Source organism: Polypterus senegalus, chromosome 1, assembly GCF_016835505.1.
Source record: "Polypterus senegalus isolate Bchr_013 chromosome 1, ASM1683550v1, whole genome shotgun sequence".
Classification (NCBI taxonomy): Eukaryota; Metazoa; Chordata; class Cladistia; order Polypteriformes; family Polypteridae; genus Polypterus; species Polypterus senegalus.
The window spans coordinates 297,711,718-297,733,208 of NC_053154.1; the positions used below are offsets into that span (position 1 = coordinate 297,711,718).

A 21,491-nucleotide genomic window follows, 5' to 3' on the forward strand; every position below is an offset into this window, starting at 1 on the left:
TCTCTCCGGTTGCAAGCCTTTGTTTCTTTCTCGTAAAAGTCCAGCATTTTAATGAACCACAACCTCCCAATCTAAATCAAATGCTGACCATTTACTAATACACCTGTTCTTGCCATGTGATGCTTTTATTTTAATAATTGTTTCTGTTAATGGTTCATTAATGCATATTAAGATTAATAGCTTATAGTTACTATGGATCAATGCTTTTATATAATAAGATCACATTCGCTAGCTTCCAATCTTTAAGAATATCCTCAGTGTGCAGTGAGCTTTGAAAAATTTCTATTAATGGTTTATATTCTGTATATATTTACCCACCTTGTTAAGTACTCTACGATAAAAGTCATCTAAGCCACAGCGATTTGTTTTATTTCAGCCTTTTTAGTCTAAGCAGCACTTATCTCAATTTCAATTTCCAAATCACCAAGTGCCCCTTTGATGGTCCAAGTAACTGCTGTGAGGTTATCATTTATAATTATTCAGCTAGGTTATATAAATACTGTATACTTAAATGAACACTGTAAAGTGCAATGCAAATGATACTGTACAAAGTAATCAGTATAGCGTTCCTACCTGAAAGAGATAGTTTTGAGGGCTCTTTCAGCGACAGCACGGGCTTGCTCAATTTCTGTAGCATGCAGATGAAATGCCATGTACTGTAACCACACAATAGAGCTGTCTGGTGAGCTAAGCACTAGCCGATCAAAGTCATTGGCACATTTAGGTTGCCGATTGGGATCCATTAATTCTCTTTCCACCTTTGCTAACTCCATTTCTTGTAACTGCTTGTCTTGGTTCATTTGCCGTTTGGTTTTCTTTTGAGGCTAAAACAGGTAATAAAATATTATAAAATTATAAAAACCATTACATATTTAAACTATCCATACATGTATTCACCGATTAGCCATAATACAAAAACCACTGACAGGTGAAGTGAATGACACAGATTATCACATTATAATAGCAGCTGTCAAGGCAGGCAGCAAGTGAATAGTCGGTTTTTAAAAGTGATATGCTGGAAGCAGTAAAAAAGGGACAAATCAGGATCTGAGCAAATTTGACAAGGGTCACATTGTGATGGAAGAACGACTGGGTCAGAACATCTCCAAGTAGGCAGGTTTTCTGTGTTCCCAGTATGCAGTAATTGGTACCTATCAAAAGGAAGAACAACAAGTGAGCTGGTGACAGGGTCACAGGAGTCCAAGGCTCATTGATACATGTGGCTACTTGTAGCACAAATTTCTGAAAAACTTACTGCTGGGCATAAGAGGTAGGTGTCAGAACAAACAGTGCAGTGTGGCTTGCTGTGCATGGGGCTACATTGCCAGAGACAGGTCAGAGTGCTCACCCATGCTGATCACGTCCACCACTGAAAACGACTACAATGAGCACATGAGCATCAGAACTGGAGCAATAGAAGATGATGATGTGGTCTGGTCTGATTTAAATAATAATGTTTTCTTTAAGTAATGTGGATGACCTGGGGCCTCATGTATAACGCCGTGTGTAGAATTTGCACTATAACAGGACGTAAGCACAAAAGCCGAAATGTGATTACGCACAGAAAAATCCAAATGCAGGAATCTGTGCGTACTCCAACTTCCACGTTCTTCCGCTACATAAATCCCAATCAGTGTGAAAAGTAATGCTCGTGCACGTGCCTTATGTCCTGTCCTAACTCCTCCCAGAATTACGCCTCTTTGAATAGCTAATCAATATAAATCGCCCTTAAGCTCAGCCTTCTGTGAAAAGACAATGGGAAAAGCACAGGGGAAAATAAGAATTTCAGCGAATACCAAGTGGAGGCAAAGGAAAAACATACTATTTGTTTAATTAAACCGTGGTATAATCAACAAAAGGAAGTTGATCGAGTGACATAGCGTGTTGGCTTCAAAACATACCAATATACATTAATAAATCGTTTTTTAAGCAATTAGATTCAACAATAACCTCATTTATTTGGAATTCTAAACATCCACGCATCAAAAGAGCGACTCTACAAAGACAAAAGGTAGAAGGCGGTATGGCTCTACCTAACTTCCAGTTTTATTACTGGGCGGCAAATATACAGTCGATAAGAACCTGGACACAAATAGAAGAACATACACAGGCATGGACCGCAATAGAAGTAAAATCCTGCAGTACTTCTTTGTATTCCTTGCTTTGTGCACCAATAAACACACGTTATCGGCAATACACTAATAACGCAATTGTGCTCCACTCACTTAGAATCTGGAACCAATGTAGAAAGCATTTTAAGACGGAGAAGCTTCTTTCTGTGGCACCCCTGCAAAAGAACCACCTCTTTCAACCCTCACAAACATGTGCAGTTTTTAATATCTGGAAAGATTTTGGAATTAACTTGCTTAGGGATCTTTATATAGACAACGTCTTTGCATCCTATGAACAATTACATTCCAAATTTAACATTCCAGCTACAAATTTCTTTCACTATCTTCAAATCAGGAACTTTGTTAAACAGAACCTTCCAGATTTTCCTCATCTGGCACCCTCATCCACGCTGGAAAATTTATTGCTCAATTTAAAGGAGTTAGACTCCATCTCTACAATATATAAAATCCTTTTACAATCCCTTCCTTTCAAAGATCCAAGAGGACACTGGGAAAATGACCTCTCAATTAATATATCAGAAAGGAGTGGAAAGTAGCAATGCAGAGAATTCACTCAGCTCCATATGTGCAAAGCATACAATTATACAGCTCAAAATTATATATCGAGCACATCTGTCTCGACTAAAACTCTCAAAATGTTTCCAGGACATGATCCAACCTGTGAACGCTGCAAATTAGCTCCAGCCTCACTAGGTCACATGTTCTGGGCCTGCACCAAATTAACATTATTCTGGACAAAAATTTTAATTACCTCTCAGACAGTCTTGGACTCACAATCCCTCCTAACCCATTAACAGCTGTGTTTGGGGTTCTTCCAGAGGGTCTTAAAGTGGAGAAGGACAAACAAATTGTGATTGCATTCACTACACTTTTGGCACGCAGACTTATTCTGATAAACTGGAAGAACCCAAACTCTCCTCTTTTAAGTCAGTGGGAAACTGATGTGTTATATTATTTAAAATTGGAAAAAATCAAATACTCAGTTAGAGGATCTGTGCAGACTTTTTCAAAACATGGCAGGATCTAATCAGTAATATTTTGAAATAAGTTTATAAAGTACAGAGAATTTGTTGATTTAGGTATTTTTAAAAGCCTTAAATTTTACACCGTTTGCTCTCTCTCTCAAGGGTGGGGATTGATCTGTTCTTAGCATAATTCTTTTTTTTTTTTTGTAAAATGTGATTGCTATGTATTGATTGTAATAAAATTAATAAAATAAAAAAAAAAAAAAAGACATAGCGTGTTGGAGAAACTTGAAAGCTCAGATATCAAAGTCGCCGTGAAAAGGCGAGTTCTGAGTGACATATGAAAGCTTATTAGGGTACAGAGGAAAAAAAAGGCACAGAGTAGGAAAAAAGCACGAAATGTCAACTTCAATCTCGAAATTTCTACTTTAATCATGTAGTTTATTTTGTCATTAAAGTAGAACATCATAAACGTCATCTTAAAATTGGTTAATTAACCAGTTTCTTAAATCACATCGTAATTAAAGTAGCACATTAAATGCTTTGTTTTGTATGTGATCTTCTATGTGCTCTGTGTGTGTGAATCACTACTTGCTTCTTAAAACAGCTTTCTCTTCCTCCGACTGGACACAGAATCCATTACATTCGTGATATTACAGCTCTCTGAATAACTAAAATACTGAGATGTATACGTGATATAATTTTCATGATGATAGGAATTAAAGCACGTTATTAAACATGGGTTTAATGGCGCAGTGATTGTGCGCGACCTTCGATGAAATTATTTATTGCAGCAGTACTCATATTCATAGCCGCCTCGTGCTCATGACACAAGCGTTTTAACTTTTGTCGAAATTTGCCGCTGCGTTTTTAGCTGTGTCGTTATTTTCTTTTTCTGTTTTATATTCAGTATATACTGGTGTGGCCGCCCCTTCAGTCCTTGCTTTTCTTTCTCCAAGTAACCGATCGCCACACAATCAGCTCTGTAATAGACGTTAAGCCATCTGTAAGCTTACAACGACGATTCTTCAAAACGTTTAAGGAACACTGAACTATCTTCGTAGTACATGTTTAATTATTCTATCCTTCACGCCAGTCCCAGTGAAGGATATAGATTATTTAAATGAACTTAAAGTTTTACCTGTATAATATAATCAACATATTTTGCTGCATTTCATCTTAAAAAGGATATCGTCATCATATGTAAATATGCGCTTTATAAAGTGGCTCAGGATGTGTAATTATATAACTGCAGTGCAAGTTTACAGTGAGGTGATTGTACTTCTAAGTACAAACAGTTCTACAAGGAGCAATTGACTGAGTGCGTTTATAGTTCTTGGGATAAAACTGTTTCTGAACTGCGAGGTCCGTACAGGAAAGGCTTTGAAACGTTTTGCCATGGCTGAGGTAGCACATGCTTGATGCTGTATACCGATAATTCTCTTTCCGATCAGCTGCTGCTGTGATTCACACTCATATACAGGTAAAATGGAAAAAGATGATCCGCTGTGGCAAGAAGAAGAAGTAGAAGGTGCAGTGAGAGTAAAAATGCTAAAGCAGCTATGGTATTTGGAATACTATGGCTATTCCCTGGACCATTATATTGTTACAAGTTAATTACAATCAGATGCATTACACTAATAAACAATATGCGGTTAGTTTCAGTGTATTTATAAAGCCGCATCAGGAAAAGAAAGGATAACCACACAGGAACAGCAGCATTGCTTTGACGTCGGGTGCTGCCAGTCTGTAAAACCGAGTGGAGAACTTGCGTACGACAAGGTATGAGGTTACCATGGAAAAGTGCGTGGCTTTACGCCAAGTGTAGGTTTTATACATCGCGATTTGAACGTAGAAAAGTTCTTAGGCAACATTTCTGTGTGTACGCAACGTTTATACATGGGGCCCCAGGTATGTATGTGTAAGTTACATATAGAAGAGACGGCAGCAGGAAGCATTATGGGAAGAAAGCAAGCCAATGGAGGCATTGTGATGCTCTGGACAATGTTCGGCTAGGAAACCTTGAATCCAGGCATTCGTGTGGATGTTACATTGACACATATTCCCTACCTAAAGACTTTTGCAGACTGTGTACACCCTTTATGTTAACGGTATTCTATGACGGCAGTGGCCTCTTTCAGCAGGATAATGTACCTTGCTGAAATGCAAAAATTGTTCAGGAACAGGACAGAGAGTTGGAGAGGTTTACTTGACCTTCAAATTCCACAAATCTCTATCTGATCCAGCATCTGTGGGATATTGTAGACAAGCAAGTCTGATCCATGGATGGCTCCACCTCGCAACTTACTGGACATACAGTGCCGTTTTGGCGGCACAAGGGGGTCTACGCAATATTAGGCAAATGGTTTTAATGTTGTGGCTGATCGGCGTGTACAACCGTAAATGATATCAACACGTAGCAAAACATATTCACTGTCTCTTTGCTTCTTTCACATAAAAATACATGCATTAATTATATTTAAGAACAGAATATAACCAAAAGAAAATGTGCTCAAAACCTAGATCACATTGTATTTTCCAGTTATGGTGATTAGATGGAAAACACATTACTAAGGATACTCTAAAGACCATATTGGTGAGTGTGAACATACATTCAGTATCCCCTTTTGTACTAATCTATTCTAATACATGGTTGGATGATTTAAAGTAAAACTAGGGAAAATAAACTTCACAAAATCAACATGATTAGAACTAGCATTGCTAATATCAAACTATCAATTACTGTTAAAGTTATCTGATGAGACAGCAGTACTATACAACCATCAAATACATTTGTGGTTCTCAGAAAGGTTTCAGTTATGTTCTTCCTGTCAGATTACTCCATGAAAAAAATGCTTATTTTTACCCAAATGGCACAGCTAAGGATGACATTAAAAAGAAACCACACACTGTACATTCACTCTATTCAGGTACTTTAAAGAGACTGAACTATGAATAAAACATTTTTAAAAAATGATTCATACCTTAGCCAATTTAAACTTAATATGACAGAAACATGTGACAGTGAACATGAAAGACAAAAATAAATTATCACCTTATGATCGGTCTCCTCTTCACCTTCAGAAGAATGCTCCGTTTGGACCATCTTAAATGTCTGGAGGGTGTCTAAAGTCACATCCCAGGAGAAACCACCTGAAACCTGGAGTCGGGGTTGCCCATTTTCTTTTAATGTCTGTCAAAAAGGTTAATGAGAGGGAAAAAGTGAACACCTTTCATAACAGTCTGACAAACTGTCCTCCATACTCTACTGACCTGTAGGATGTACAGTATGTCTTGATCTGAGTGTGCAAATACACTCTTATCTTAGTATAATATTTTAAAGTTAACTATGTAAAAACTTGAAAAAAACTGCAATTTATAAAGTGTCTAGATGTACTTTAGCAATTTAATTGTACAGTGTGAAATAATTCTGAAACAAATGTGTGTTTTATTCATTGTAATTACAATTTTATAAACCATCTAAACATTCCCTGCCAGATAGCCAGGTGAAGATAGATGGAAAGAGTGGCCTGAAGATTACAACTGACACACATGTTGCAAATGTCCTGGACATTAGCTTTGGATATTTCAGAACTGCTGAAAAATTGATTTTGATGAAATCTAATAAATTTAAATTGGAGGTCAGCTAACTGTAGTCAAGAGGAATGGAGAAAGGCTGCGATGTCCACATATGCAAATTGATACAGTCCTTTCCACAAAGACTTAAGGCTGTCTTGACTGCCACAGGCATATCTACTAAATGTTAAATTGAAAGGGGTAAATGCTTAAGCAGTTAAATGTTTTGCTTTTTTATGGTAATTAATTTAGATCATTTTGCAGTGATCTGTTTTCACTTGGACAAAAAAAAAAAAAGTATTTTTCTGTTAATGTTAAAAAAGCCATATTAAATCCACTGTTTTTCAATGCTGTATAATAAAATGTGAAAACTGTCAACACTTTTAATAGACAGTTTATATACATACAGTATATCTCTTTTAAAGTTTCTGGCAAGGTGTAAAAAGCCACCAGTCCCTAACATAATATATCAGTCCAGACACCCTGACAAATCGAAAGGCTCTTGATTCACATAAGCAAATTCCTAGCATTTTCAAGGGTATGGAAAGAAGATGTTAAAATTCACTGTATATCAATACAAGATTGGGCTAATGAATTAAAAATGCACTTAATTAATGTGGGCAGGCAAGTTAAGTCCTAAAATTAGGAAATGCTTTCTTTGTAAAATATAGAAAAAAGCATTCTTCCTTCCTTCCATTGCTAACAGCTTGTCACAACTATTAAACAGACCCAGAATTGAAGGTCCTTTGAAAAAGTGGGCAATTACAAGTAACATGGGATGTTGCATGGTTTACTGAATTACCAAGATACTTAAAATTGCTTTAATAATAGCAAGATTTTTTCCTTAGTGCCTATACTTCTTTCACTTAATTTCACATAATATGCAAATTCTTTGAACTAAGCACGATTACTAAATAGCCAAATTAGTGCATAGAGAGAAAAGGACAACATGCCTTAGACATATGGCTCAAATTCTCCTTCCTTTCATCATCGTCGTCGTCGTCAATAGGTTCACGGAAGAAAACCTCAACCCCACTGTCATTTTCTTCAGAGAGCTGCTGCTGCCCTTTCTTTTTCTGCTCAGTCTTAACAAAAGTAGAAAGCAAGAAATCCAATTATTTTTAAGACTACCAAATATCATTGACATAAATAGTATAATTAAGACAGAATTCTTGAAAATAGAATAGAGTACTGTATATACTTGCATATAAGCCAGGTCTTGAAACCCGAAAAATCAATCATAAAATCAGACCCCGACTTGCACGCCTGTTCAAAAACACAACACTTAAATTTTTTTTTATATCTTCTTGCTTCCTCCAATCTCTCAACAGTTTCTCAGACGCATCGAATTTTGTTGCAGCAGCACAGTTATCAATTTCTTTTGCCTCTTGACTTTAAATTTAAAACCAGCTTCATATTTTCTTCTGATCGAACGCTCCATCATAGATTAGTGATGCTCTTATGATAAAGGTTTATGAGGGTGTGAGATACAAAAAACACAAAACAGTGCAAACGTTGCTTCAGGTTCAGGTATTACTGTGTGGTCACCTAGGCACAATACAAAGTGGGCTCCGTGGTTACTCTCTCAGGTGGCCGTTAGCATATCATAATAAGTTTTCCGCATTCGTCTTATACGACCCACAAAATTATCCGGTAAAACCAAACCCTGACTTACCCGCGGGAGAACTTAAATGCAAGTATATACGGTATCGACGGATTCATTTTTTGATTGATTATTTTTGTGTGTAAATACACATAAAACAAGTATGAAAATGAACACAAGGAACAAAACTAAGGTGCATTGGAAACTTTGTTAGCAGTTTTTGAGCATTTTTAAATTTTCTAGTCATTTCAACAAATTAGTTATCACAACTTTCAAATTAAAAAAATACCAGTGGTAATAGAATGTAATTACCTATATTAGTACATAGAAATATGTTTTGTAAAAAAAACATTTTATCAAATATCATGTCTTGGAAAATTAAGACCAGACTGGCTAGGAGTGGCTGAAATAGCTTTCACAGACAGCAGATTCCTACTCACATGATGAAAAAATTGCAACAGTTGAAGTGCTTACTCGTTTGTTGGGTGTGGAGCGGCCTGAGGATAACCGTAGCTCAAAATTCTTACAATTTGTCAAAGATGCGCCAGATTTAGATTTAAAACCTGTGTTGAAGTTCAAAGCTAAAATTTCTGGCTGAATCCATCTACAATGGATGGATACTGGGGTCATCGTGCAGCTTTGCCGATAACCTTTAATGTCACCTAAATTTTCAGTTATGATGACCTGAAGATGATGCAGCTATGAGGTTGATTTTTAGTGTAATCGAAATTATCAGTACATATTTATTCACTGTATGTATATTTCCTCTTTCACTCTATATTGTTCCCCTTTCTTTCATTCCGTTGAAACTTTTATGCTCACAAACACTTTGGCACTTACTGGCTATGATTTAAGAAGCAGAAGTAGTTAGGTTAACTCAAGCCACAGAGCACCCGCAAAACAATTACTCACAACAGCTATTTTTAATCAGTAAATGAGGCTATATTATTTAAATTTACCCCAACTCGTCATTGGGAGAATTTATCATTTTGGACAAACTACTGTGTTTGCAAAATCCAGCTGTGACTGTGAAACATAACATTGTACAAATTATAGGCTAGAGGAATTTTAAATCATAGGTGTAAATAACAAATAAATCTTTGTACATCACACAAACATACCATTTTCTACAAGTTATTTTCACACTAGTGGAATACCTGAACTGAAGTGACTTTTATTTGTGATTTAAAATAGCTTAATTACTGAAATAACTGCACAAGCACAAAGAATTACATCCATCATTGATGCTGCATATTAGTATAAACATTAGGATAGCTGAGCAAGCAGCTGTAGGAAAGGTTAAAGACTGACAAAAAACAGAATTAGATATTACAGTACACAAATCAGAAAAATGGAAAGAAACAATTAAATCAATTTACTATACAATGACAGTCTTAACATTTTCACCATTTGTTTCTACTGGTCTTTGATGCTTTGCAATTCATGAAAGAAACTGTGTAGGCTGTCTTCACAAATGTTCACTTTTTGAATGAGAGGTGTAACTCTTTAAAATCAGATATTATGCACATTCTGCCTAAAACAGTTCTATTTAATAAAAAATGTAATTGTGTCAAAAACATTTTTTGTTACATTTCAATACTTTACTGCAACTTAAGAGGTTATTTAAGTTTAGAATAAATTTCCGCTGAACAATTGGAAGATGGAGCTTTGACAGATTTCATTTGGTTTTTCAAAAGGGATCAGATTTTGACTTTTTAGAGTTAAAACAGACGTAACGTGTCTATGAGACAAAAGAATTTTCATTCCCTGGTGTTTACTGTTCAGTACCAAGATAGCCAACATTCTACATTAGATTAAAAATTACTGAGTCTAGCAGTAATGTTAAACAAATAGATCGCTGAATTTGAAATAAAAAAGTGTATTTTGAAAGTAAAAAAATTTCATAAGCTTTAAATTTGGCATTAGCATACGCTTGGTGTTATTAATTTATTTCTTACACCACAAATAATTTACTATTTTAACAGAAATACCTGAAACGACACCTATTTACATTCAAGTGAGCTGAAATCAGTAAGTTGTATATAGGTAGTTCGTTTGAGGATAACTTTATAAAAATGGATTGGCTTATTTATATACACCACCAGTTTGATAGTTTGCCGTTTCAGAATATCTTCATATCGCCAAAAGTTTCACATGAAACAACTTCACTTTTCCTCTGTAATTTAATTTTATGTACATCTTACTCTTATGAAAAGGAAATCATCTGTACTACTCTGTTACATCCCAGACCTAGAAGAACAGTTATGTCACAATCAGTAATTAAGTACCTGTTTGGTGTCTGAAATTTGTTTCTCTAGTTTTCGCTTTCGTTTCTTGAAAGCTTCGCCTTTCTCTTTATCCTTTACCGGCTCTCGAAGAGGAAACCCTAGAGATGGAGGGAATATATCTGGTTCTCCAGTGTCCTTTTGCAGAATGGACAATTCAACCTTATTTTCCTTCACATCTACTCTGTAAAACAGAAAAAAATAATCATTTAAAGTTTACATACAGGCTTTCATTGACTTTTGTTGGTAAGATTTTAAATGCAAGACGTTCTAATTTGTTTATATAACTATTTAGTCGTTTTTGTTTTTTGCAATCATAACTGGCCTAAGTTAATGTCAGTTAATCTTACATACTTTTTTTCATTAAATAAACAAAATACAAAAACAAACAAAAAACACCATCTGGTCAGTTTACACTCCAGCTGGTAATGCACACCCAATACTAAGGTTTGTTTTTTTTATATGTTAAAAAAAAAAATGGCCACAAACTTACAGTCCATCTAATTTCTTGACCAGGATTAATTTAAAACACGGGGCTAGAATTGAGTGACTCAATTCTCATTATCCAATATGCACCAAACAGTATGTGAAGCTGATACGGTAAATACTTGTTATTCCGCGGAATATATGTTACCGTGGACTCTCTTATCTTCTACTACTAACATGTAATTTTGCTCCATGTGACCATACATACTAGTAGAGAAAGAAAAAAAAAAAGTTTGTGATACCCTTAGATGTCCAGGGATGCTCTCCCACTATGCTGAATGGATCAACACGTGTCTACATAGCGCTAAGAGGTGTGGATAAGCCACTGAACCACATTTATGATGGGGACTGTGGCTTGTAATTGTTACTCGTAAACAAGGAATTCCCAGTGTGTGTCAAAAGCTCATACCAATTTAAGTAATTTAAGTCCCTGGCATTTTTAAAACACCATCGCTACTACCAATTGGATGGTTTAGTGAGGTTCTAACATGGACCTAGCTACTGTCACTTGCGGCTTCTAGAAGAGTGCCTAGAAGACTATTGAAATAGTCATAACAAAAAATGTCCATATGTGAACCTGTGGAGGGAGCATTATTCAGAGGTGAGGACAGAGGGCCGGTGTGTTTGACCAACCCTGTCTACCCCACGGTCTACCTCTGCTGGTCCTCACCCTGAGATGCTGCCCTGCCAGAATCTAACCCCATTTTTCCCATAGGATCAATGCTTCAGCATAAGCAGCTTTTGTATATGCTGGATTTTTCAGGAACAACACATAGGCCTATAATAAGTATTGACGACTTAATATTCAGATACAGATGTATACAGCATTGTATTTAAAACAACACAAATGTCACAAACTACAAATTAACATCACTTAGAAAAATAAAATTACATTTTTATAAATATTTCGGCCTTGTGTCTAATGCTTTATACAAAAACTTTTCTGTCTTTCACCAGGAAATTGAATGAAGCAATTATATATGGATGGATGAATGTTTTTCATTATTCTAAATAATACTCATAAATATGCATCACTTTCAATGTTTGACATTTCTGAAGCAAAAATGCTAAAACAAAAAATACCTCAGTGTTTAAAACACTGAATCGCTTCAAAACATTGGTAGGGTGATTCCTTGGGCATAGACTGTAAAATACTGCCTGGGATTATTGTTTCTAGTAATATTTCAACACAACTGAACAACAATGGTGTGATCTTAAAGTTCTGAGATCATTCCTGAACTTTTATGAGCCTTCATTTTTCTATAGATAAAGAAGTCTGGGTTGAACAACTGTGTTTATTCTTTTCTAATAATTTGCTAAATGCAGTATATCAAATATGGACACTGAGGAAGCAGGGATATATCTAAATCTTTTATGCATTAATTTAAATTAGGACATATGGAACTCTAATAAGAACATAGCTTTAAGATGGTCCACTTTGCAAAGTGAAAAAATAATTTCTAAAATTTGAAATAAACATACTTTAGAGCTAAAATAGTTCCTTCAAAACGCAAAAATAGTCAGGTTTTAACACTTACTCTAAAACCATTGCAGAAACCAGCATACCAAGGGGAATGTTCTTTGCATAATCTGTATGATCCTTCAGAAAGTAGCACGTAGAATACTTGAATTTAACTCTGCCTGTGACAGTTCTAGAAAGACTGAAAAAAGAAAAGGGTAGGGATGGATTGTACAGCAATCAGGAATGTTCAAGGAAACAGACAAAAGTAATTTATAATGAACAACTTTCATGTACAGTATTCCATTGGACAGTATTCCAATTATAATATCAGTTTGATGGTTTCATAAATTAACTACCTTTAGAATCACAATTTAACTCACATTACAAATGTTCATTAAATTAAACAAAGTTTATAACATTTCAAATCAAACTTAGGGAATATATCTTATAAGCAATTATTAATTCATAAAAAGAAAAAAAAAATCAGTTTAGAAGAAAAAGCTACCTGACAAAGATTCCTTTATCTGAAATGGATTTTATAAAGCCACGAACAATCTGACCTTCGTTTAGATTTGCCACAGACAAAATTTCTGCATCTCTAATTTTCGACTGGTTTCCAGGAAATACCCTTTAAAGCATACAAAAAAAGCAAAACATAAAAACATTTGCCTTTACAGTACTCAAAGACTGTTTTACAGATTTTACTTAACAGACATACTTAGATAGTCTCATGGATAAACGTATTTTCTTATTTTCTTCACCTAAAACACAACATCTGCAAAAACAAAAAATAAAAGATCAAACAAACATGAAACTTAAAAAGCACTTACATAAAATACAAAGTATAGAAGATACTGACCGGACTATTTGGCCTAGAGAAAACTGCTTCAAAGGATCAGACATATAGGAATCACTTATGTCTGTAAGCCCCACATAACCAGTCTTGCCAAATGGAAGTGAAAGGATGAGGCCAACATTTGGATTGATTGTACTCACAGTTGCTAATGTCACAGTACCTTCAGCAAGGCTTTTCACTCCTAAAAATTATAAAAAATAAAAATCTTGAGTACAATAATTTTATTCAATTGTAAACAAGAAAATCTACTATAAAATTCCAGCAAACAAACTTTAAACTGTTAAAATTTAACAAGCTCAAGGTGCGTGTTAGGAGTGGAGAATGTCAGAGAGAGAGAGAGAAAAGTAAACAAACAAAAATCAATAGAGCTGTTGTGCTTTTAAGTATGCAAGCACCGCGATAAAGCGGCCGCAATGAAAGGATCAAATGTGAAGGTAGCCTTTTAGCATTTTTTAGAGGAGCATCCGTATCTTCTAAGCAAACAGCCACTGTGCAAACAGCACCTCTGCTGACACCCACTCCGTCAGGAGCAGAGAATGTCATAGAGAGTGAGAGAGACAGAGAAAAGTAAACAATGAAAAATAAATACGGGCTGTTAGAGCTTTTAAGTGTGCCAAGCACCGCGCGGGAAGCATATCGTATGTATATCATTGAGGAGTTTTATTTAATACGCAATACGTGCTCTGATTGGGTAGCTTCTCAGCCATCCGCCAATAGTGTCCCTTGTATGAAATCAAGTGGGTAAACAAACTGAGGAAGCATGTACCATAAATTGAAAGACCCATTGTCTGCAGAAATCCGCAAACCAGCGAAAAATCCGTGATATATATTTAGATATGCTTACATTTAAAATCCGCAATGGAGTGAAGCCGCGAAAGTCGAGGCGCGATATAGCGAGGTATCACTGTATATCCAATTTAAAAAAAAAATCTAAAGATATCACTGTCAAGTCTGGAATAACATTTTTTTCCCCCAAAAGGATATGGTGATACAACAAGATGCACAATTGTATCTAACCTTCAGAAATCATGACAGTTTATAAAAACACTTAATTCTTACCAAATAATAAGTAATTTGCAGAATAGTATATGCTTTCACAGGTGAGAAGCAAACAAATTTTAGTTGGTGATCAATAAACCTCACCAAAAGTGTTATTTTTTCTTATTTATACTTAACTGTAATATAAATGCTTTTACATATTTTATCATTGTATGAAGGCTACATTTAATACTGTTTAAAATAACAAACTTTAAATTACTACAAAAAAAGAATATATTACCTTAGTATAATGTATACTAAGCACAAAAATGCTCAGTAAAACAGAATACATTATTTCTCCTAAACACAGTGATGCATCATTTGATCAAACAGCAATCTAAAATTGCTGATTTTCACTAAAAAAGACTTGACTGGTGATCAGTAAACTGGTTGATCATAAAAAATTATTTTCAGCATTTGATTTTCTAACCTTTATAGTAATTTAGTTGTAATGCTCGTTTACACAAGTTATTTCGGTAGTTGAACTAGTGCACATTATATCTTTTGTGGCAGTGAACTTCCTGTAAACAGAGAGCAGTCTTTGGCAGAGAGAGAGAGAGAGAAAATTGGAATATTAGTCTTTACACTAAAGAAAGTGGAGAAAAACATACTGAGAAAGAGGAATCGCAGCAATAAGACAAACGACAAAAAGAGTAGGGCCCAACCACTAATATTGGTCAATGATATAATCGGACATATACTTGGTCTCTAAATATGCATTGGTATCAGTTGATCTGGCACAGACATTATGATGCTGAAGCTCTCCGACACAGCCCACATTTACTATGTTATTTTTCTAGTGTAAAAGGCCTCTGTTTGAATAGCTGCTCCCTTGACTGACTTGCACGAGGAAAAGCTAATTCATTCTTAAAAATGTACTTACTAAACAATTCCATGTGCTTACTTTCGCCTGCATTCATCAACCGTGGGACTGACTGACAATAAGACAAAATTTTTACAAAGGATGCATAAAGTCATCCATTTACTTACTGTTCCACTTTAAGTTAATAATTTTCCTGTTAAAAGTTCTATATTACATAGTTTTCTACATTGTCCCCACTGACAAAATGGCAGCTGCACAGCCCTAAGTATGTATAAGGGTTTCATGCTGTAACTGAGATGGTCTTTGTTTCAGGGTCAGACCTTTACCTAGTGAGAAACAGAAGTTTTTCTTTCAAATAGGTGCAGATTACGATGGCTCACTAATTGCTTAATAGAGCACTTTCACTGTGAGAGTTCGAAGATAAGAATTCGTCACTATTTCAGCGTTCATTTGTGCAGTACATGTCATAATTCAGTCAGATTTTTAAACTGCTGTCTGTCTAAAGAAGAAACATTTGGCTTTCTAAGACATGTAGAATTGACTCCATATTGGAACAATTACTTGATAAAGCAAGCTTTCTGTAAATAAATGCACACCAACCTGCGGCTTGTCTTCAGCTCAATGGCATGTTTTAAACTGGAATCTATTCCCCAAAAACTTAACTTGCAAACAGCCTGCACATGTTACTCTCACTCGAGGGAATCACACTTCATATCCAAAAAGCTTCCAAAAATGTCTACTAGGACTTGTCAAATGAATAATCATTTCATCGTGTACATCAAAGATCTTCATTTTATACATCATTACAAAGACGATATCTAACTTTTACACAGAGCTATAATGAGAAAAATGTCATGTAGTTTTTCTTTTTGTTTGTGGCACTGTTTGTATTACATGGTTGTTGCTGGCCCTTTAGAATATGTGAGAAAAAACTTTTAGCAAGTATTATGACTTTTTTAGGTGAATGTATATATACACAAGTCAATAAAATACAGAATTAAGAAAGAAAGCTTACTCGTTTGCAGAGCAGGGTGAAATTTTTCACAGGATCAAGTCACGATTCCGCTTGTGAGCAAAAGTGAGATCTGTTCGCTCTCAAACAGATTCTCACTCAGGACAACTGCCATTTTAAATGGCAACAAAATTTTCTAATTTTACGATTATGATTGGTGAAGTTATTTAATTTATGCTATTAAAATGCACTCAAATGCAACTTCTTTTGCAATGGTTGCTTATCCTGTTTTCAAGCATACTTTCTTAGCTTGTGGGAGTCTGGGAGATATTCTGGTTGTATAATAAAAATACATTAAATGGTACATATTACATGCAGTAATACAGATAAATACATTTCAATTTTAACCCACACATCTCTCAGGATATTACACGTGAGCAGCGATTCATTTTTTCATTCATTAATCCCCTAAAATATATGCTGTGGTGCAATTAATGATTGAAAATTACTAAAACATGCAACTACATGTATACTTATCTTTAAGGGAATCAATGTTTGAAAATATATACATTTTTGCACAAAATGGTGAAAACTAAATTTTTTAAAATAAAGCTTTGTTTCACATAAGCATATTAAAGAAGAAATTAGGTAATATGACAGCTTGTAATTATGAGAAGCATTATATTTTCTTTAATGTCAAATGTATTATGGATAAATATTTTCTCTACATATATTATAACTTAAAGTATATATTTTATGGTAATTTTATTTTTAGAATTTCTTATGATCACTGTTAATAAAAAATAAATAGGCAACACCTGTGGTTTAGAGTTCAATTATAAAAATAGCAAAGTAAACACTTTAAAATAAAACATTAGGCTTTGGAAATCATAATTGTCAAATCCAGTAACGTGATATTAGTGATCGGTACTGGCCCAAAAAAAAAAAACCTGATTGGAGCTTCCCTACTAAAATATATTCAAAATAAACCGTGTGTAGCACAATTCATATCAACTGATTCTCATTGAGTGAAACTGCTTTCAGAGAAATGAAAAAAAGTTAACAAGAAAATGTAGAGCTTGGCATGTCCTAAACATTTTTGTTTGGCATTTCTGCAGGTGTATTAATGCAGATGATTAATCAGGGTTTACAGGAATTTATACAGTTTTTCCTCTGTGTAAATAACTAAACAAGCAGAACAATTTATAGATTGTAAGTTTAGTCAGACCTAATAAAAAAACAAATTAGCTATTAGATTATATTTGTTAACCCATTACTGAAACTTTAAATACTTGAAAGCCTTACCATTAACTGACACAGAAAGACGCCGATCTCCCGAGATACTAGTGACCACTGTAGCTTTTATTGCCTGGCCAAGCTTGAAAAGCTTCTCAGGGTGCTTTAAATCCTAAAGAGAGAAATTTCACATAATACGATGCATGTCAAACATAACATAAATATTTGTCTTGTACACAATCAATTTCAAATGCATATTGTTCACTCTTAGAAACTTAGCTTTTTATACTTTCTGATCTAACTCAAACATCAGAGGGTGAAGTACCTCAGAAAACTGAAATGTAAATTTTCTAGGAACTACTGTTACTGCAAAATCTACCTGGTTTAAGGAAAATCAAATACAAATATCTGGGACATACTGCATATATTGACTCATTATGGCAGTACATGATCAAGGAATAATTTTTTAATGTAATTTACACTCTCGACTGTGTAAATTTAAAACATTACTACATATTAAAATCTCAGCTGCCAACTGTGACAAGGAATATAAGGTTAGCTGAACTAATAACAATGTAACACTTTTATTGCGTGGGTAAAGGATCTGTTTGGAACGGACAATAATGTACTCTAATAAGAACAAAAAATGCTTAGTTCCACCCTCACCACACACAACCCTGCAATCCATTTAAAAGAATGTTACTGAATTGTCTTGGGGAAAAAATACGTTCTAACAAGAAGGTGCAGAGTCTCATCAGTCGGCCACCTGGGATCATTACCATCGTCTCTGACTTTACTATACAAAGTCCTTTTAATATAATGAAACCAAATAACCCGATTCAGTCAAATCCAGTTTCCATGAAGAGAACTTCAATATGAAATAAATAAGAGGCAGAACAGGATTTTATCAAAAGTAGGACCTGCTTTTGTGAATTTACTAGTGCAACAACACTGGATTTCAAAAATTCATATTTGACATTAAATGGGTACAGTACAGTACCTTTTCTAATACAGACTTCCGAGCTATTGGAATATCATTTTCACTGCAATTTATGTAGAATCTATATTGTCAAAACAAATTGTGATACTATGGGCAAAAAAAGTTTTCAATTAAAACACAGCAGTTCATCTCAATACAATTTTTAACTACTTGAAGCACTGGGGGATATTACCAACCTTGGGTGACAAGGACATCAATAACAACTCAGCAGTTCCCCAAACTTTTCCAGTAATTTCAACATGAAGGCATCTGGAATAGCTGTTGTACTGGGAAAAAAATAGATAAAAAGAAAGCTGCCTAAGATTTCATTTTGGCAAATGTTAAATTCAACATTCATGATAGTCAAAGAGAAAGACAGGGAAACAACATAGGGCAAGGTGTCATCTGGCTGTTTACATTTTCATTTACCAAGTGAAACCATTTAAAGACTATTATCATTCTTGGAATAATAAAGGAAAAATGTATGGAATACTAAGAAACATTTGTTTAACTTTGAATATGTCTCTATTGCTCAGAAACAGTTGTCTAACATTTTTTTTTGCTTTGTGCACATCACTGCATTCATCTGATACACTGAAGATATAAGATGACAAAAAATACCAGTGCTTATAATCTATTTGGTCAAAGTTAACCACACATTTTAACCCCAAGTATGCTTCATAGCATACATGACTAAACTTGGGATTGCTAATGATTAGTAGGTGCTGTTTAGTCATTGTCCTGCTAGACATTTATTTACTTTAAGGCACAGTGCATGGTGCAACAGCAGTCTAGCTATATAAATGCATGAAAATGTTCACAAAGGAAAATGAACTGTTTCTACTGCAATAATTAAAAGTAACACATTAGCACAGTGGTGATAACTGCATTCCTAATTGTCTGAATTTCATTTTAAGATACAACCATTTGCAAAAAATCATTTTATATGCTCAAGATGAGGTTCAAACTTAAAGCTCTTCATCATACTATAATCTTTACAGCAGTATGGCTTCCTTTGTAGACAGCATCACATTTCTAATGGCTGTTCTACATGTTTGTTGAACAGCTCCACAAAACCAAACCGTTTCCTTGTCCTTTTATAAACATAAGCAAAATGTTCTTACAGATCAAACAGTGAAGATAGCAGTGAAGCATTCAATTTACCAACTACAGTACTATCCAATATGTAAAACAGCAGTAATAAAGACAAAAATATTTATGAAGTAAATTAAAACACACAGGAGTCAAACATAACACATACTCCTTATCTTTACTAGAACCAAACAACTCTGCTAAATACCAACATCTTAGACAAATGAAAGTCAAAACTGATTACATAAGAGCTTTAGAGGAGAAAAGCAGTGAATCCAAGGTTGTACTCACATTAGGCATGTTTGTTCCATACCTTGTCCAAGCGCAATTGTCCCTAACACTACTCCCCCTGGCCTGCACTCACACTGCGCTTAATGGTCTGGGCCCGGGTACGCTTTCATCATAACCATGCGACTTTGTGTAAACCCAAAACACCACCTGAACACAGAGTGACACCATGCATGTCAAAATGATTTTACTTATTTTGTGGTTGCTTTGGAGTCGTGTAGGGCAGATAACGAACGCTCTACCCATTCACAGATTTGTTCAGTGTGCAAAGCACCATTTTTCTGTTAATTGCGCTGCATGTACAAGAAGATTTTTATGGAGACAAATGATGTTAAGGAAGGAATTTGCAGCTTTTTGTACCAACTACCATTCACATTCATGTGTATTGCGAGAATAAAACCCGTTTTTAACTCAAATGGTATTGAATGCAATGGGAATTGCACTTACTCTTACTCGTCACATCATTGACGTCATGGATGTTTTCCATGCTACGGCACGTTTAGTGATCATACTGTTCCCGAATGCCACTGAACAGTGCTCGGGCCCACCTCTTCAAAGCGGGCCAGAGCATGGTATGGTTGGCCTGGCCCAAAGCGATCACTCTAGTTAAACAAACTAGAATTTGCGGGGTTACATGTGGACAAACTTGCTCGGGCACGGAACGAATTGCCAGTGCGAGTGCACCCTAACCAATCTACAGGCCTGTGTTTTGCAAATGTATGATTATAGTCTTGCTTTGTAACTGCTAATTTGAACTATGCATTTAAGAACAGGGACCTATTAAGAAACCCTTAGTAAACCTAAACAAATTATATTTTCCTATGAACAATAACAGTCAGAACATTAATGCAGCTTTACTATGCGACATTAACACGAATATATTATCTTGATGTGCAACCATTCTTTATGTTAGCAAAGCAGTAGAGAATGTTGTACCGTGTTAGCCATAGATTGACACAGGAGAAAGTAGGGTGAAATGACACCTTTTACTGGATATCTAAATAGATTACAAATGTAAGCTTTCAATGGCCCCTTCATCAGGCCTTGAAAGCTTGCATTTGTAATCTATTTAGTTAGCCAATGAAAGGTGTCATTTCACCCTACTTTCTCCTGTATCATGTTAGCAAAGTAAGATCCAAGCAAGACTCGGAACATGCGGCATCCACACAGCATGAGGTCTAGGAAAGAGGCAGGATCTGGCATCTCATCAAACTCAGTTTGGCAGAGCAGCCTTTGCAAATGTCGCAGGAGCAGGTGGGGACAGTCTGTAGCTTTCCTTGATGCTTTTTCCTGATTGACTACAAATGCCAAAGTATACTGATCAGTTCTTGACCCATTATGTGGACCTGACATTTTGAGGCATAACAATTACAGACTACAAAAAAAATGCACATAAATTTCAGGAGTTAAAAATATTTGTATGACCAACATAAAAACACAAGCAAAAAAAAATAACACTGACCAATAACGTCTCATAAATTGAAAACTAATTTTCCTAAAGTTTATGTGCCGTAGGCTTGATGCAGTTATTGTGAGCAAGGGATATGTAACCTAAGTATTTTTGACTTATTTAGTTGAAAACTTTCTGGTCCAATACTTTTGCTCACTTGAAAAACTGGGTGGTTTTATACAAAATGTGCTGCGTTCTACGTTGTTTAAAATATCAAGATATAAATAGCAGAGGATAAAAGCTGAAACTGATCTCTTTCATATTCATC

At 35.1% G+C, this 21,491-nt stretch overlaps 1 protein-coding gene across 2 annotated transcripts in view; it reads right to left on the reverse strand.

The window, feature by feature from the left end:
• Positions 1–21,491, reverse strand: part of pdcd11 (programmed cell death 11) — a 78,760-nt gene that overhangs the window by 12,227 nt on the left and 45,042 nt on the right. For both annotated transcript variants that reach the window (XM_039734665.1, XM_039734660.1), the window contains exons 23-32: positions 18,591–18,680; positions 17,484–17,586; positions 13,369–13,546; positions 13,228–13,284; positions 13,015–13,137; positions 12,586–12,708; positions 10,565–10,745; positions 7,627–7,758; positions 6,153–6,290; positions 574–824 (exon numbers count right to left, since the gene is read on the reverse strand). In XM_039734665.1, the coding sequence (XP_039590599.1) occupies positions 574–824; positions 6,153–6,290; positions 7,627–7,758; positions 10,565–10,745; positions 12,586–12,708; positions 13,015–13,137; positions 13,228–13,284; positions 13,369–13,546; positions 17,484–17,586; positions 18,591–18,680 (1,376 nt within the window). The remainder of the gene's footprint in view (positions 1–573; positions 825–6,152; positions 6,291–7,626; positions 7,759–10,564; positions 10,746–12,585; positions 12,709–13,014; positions 13,138–13,227; positions 13,285–13,368; positions 13,547–17,483; positions 17,587–18,590; positions 18,681–21,491) is intronic.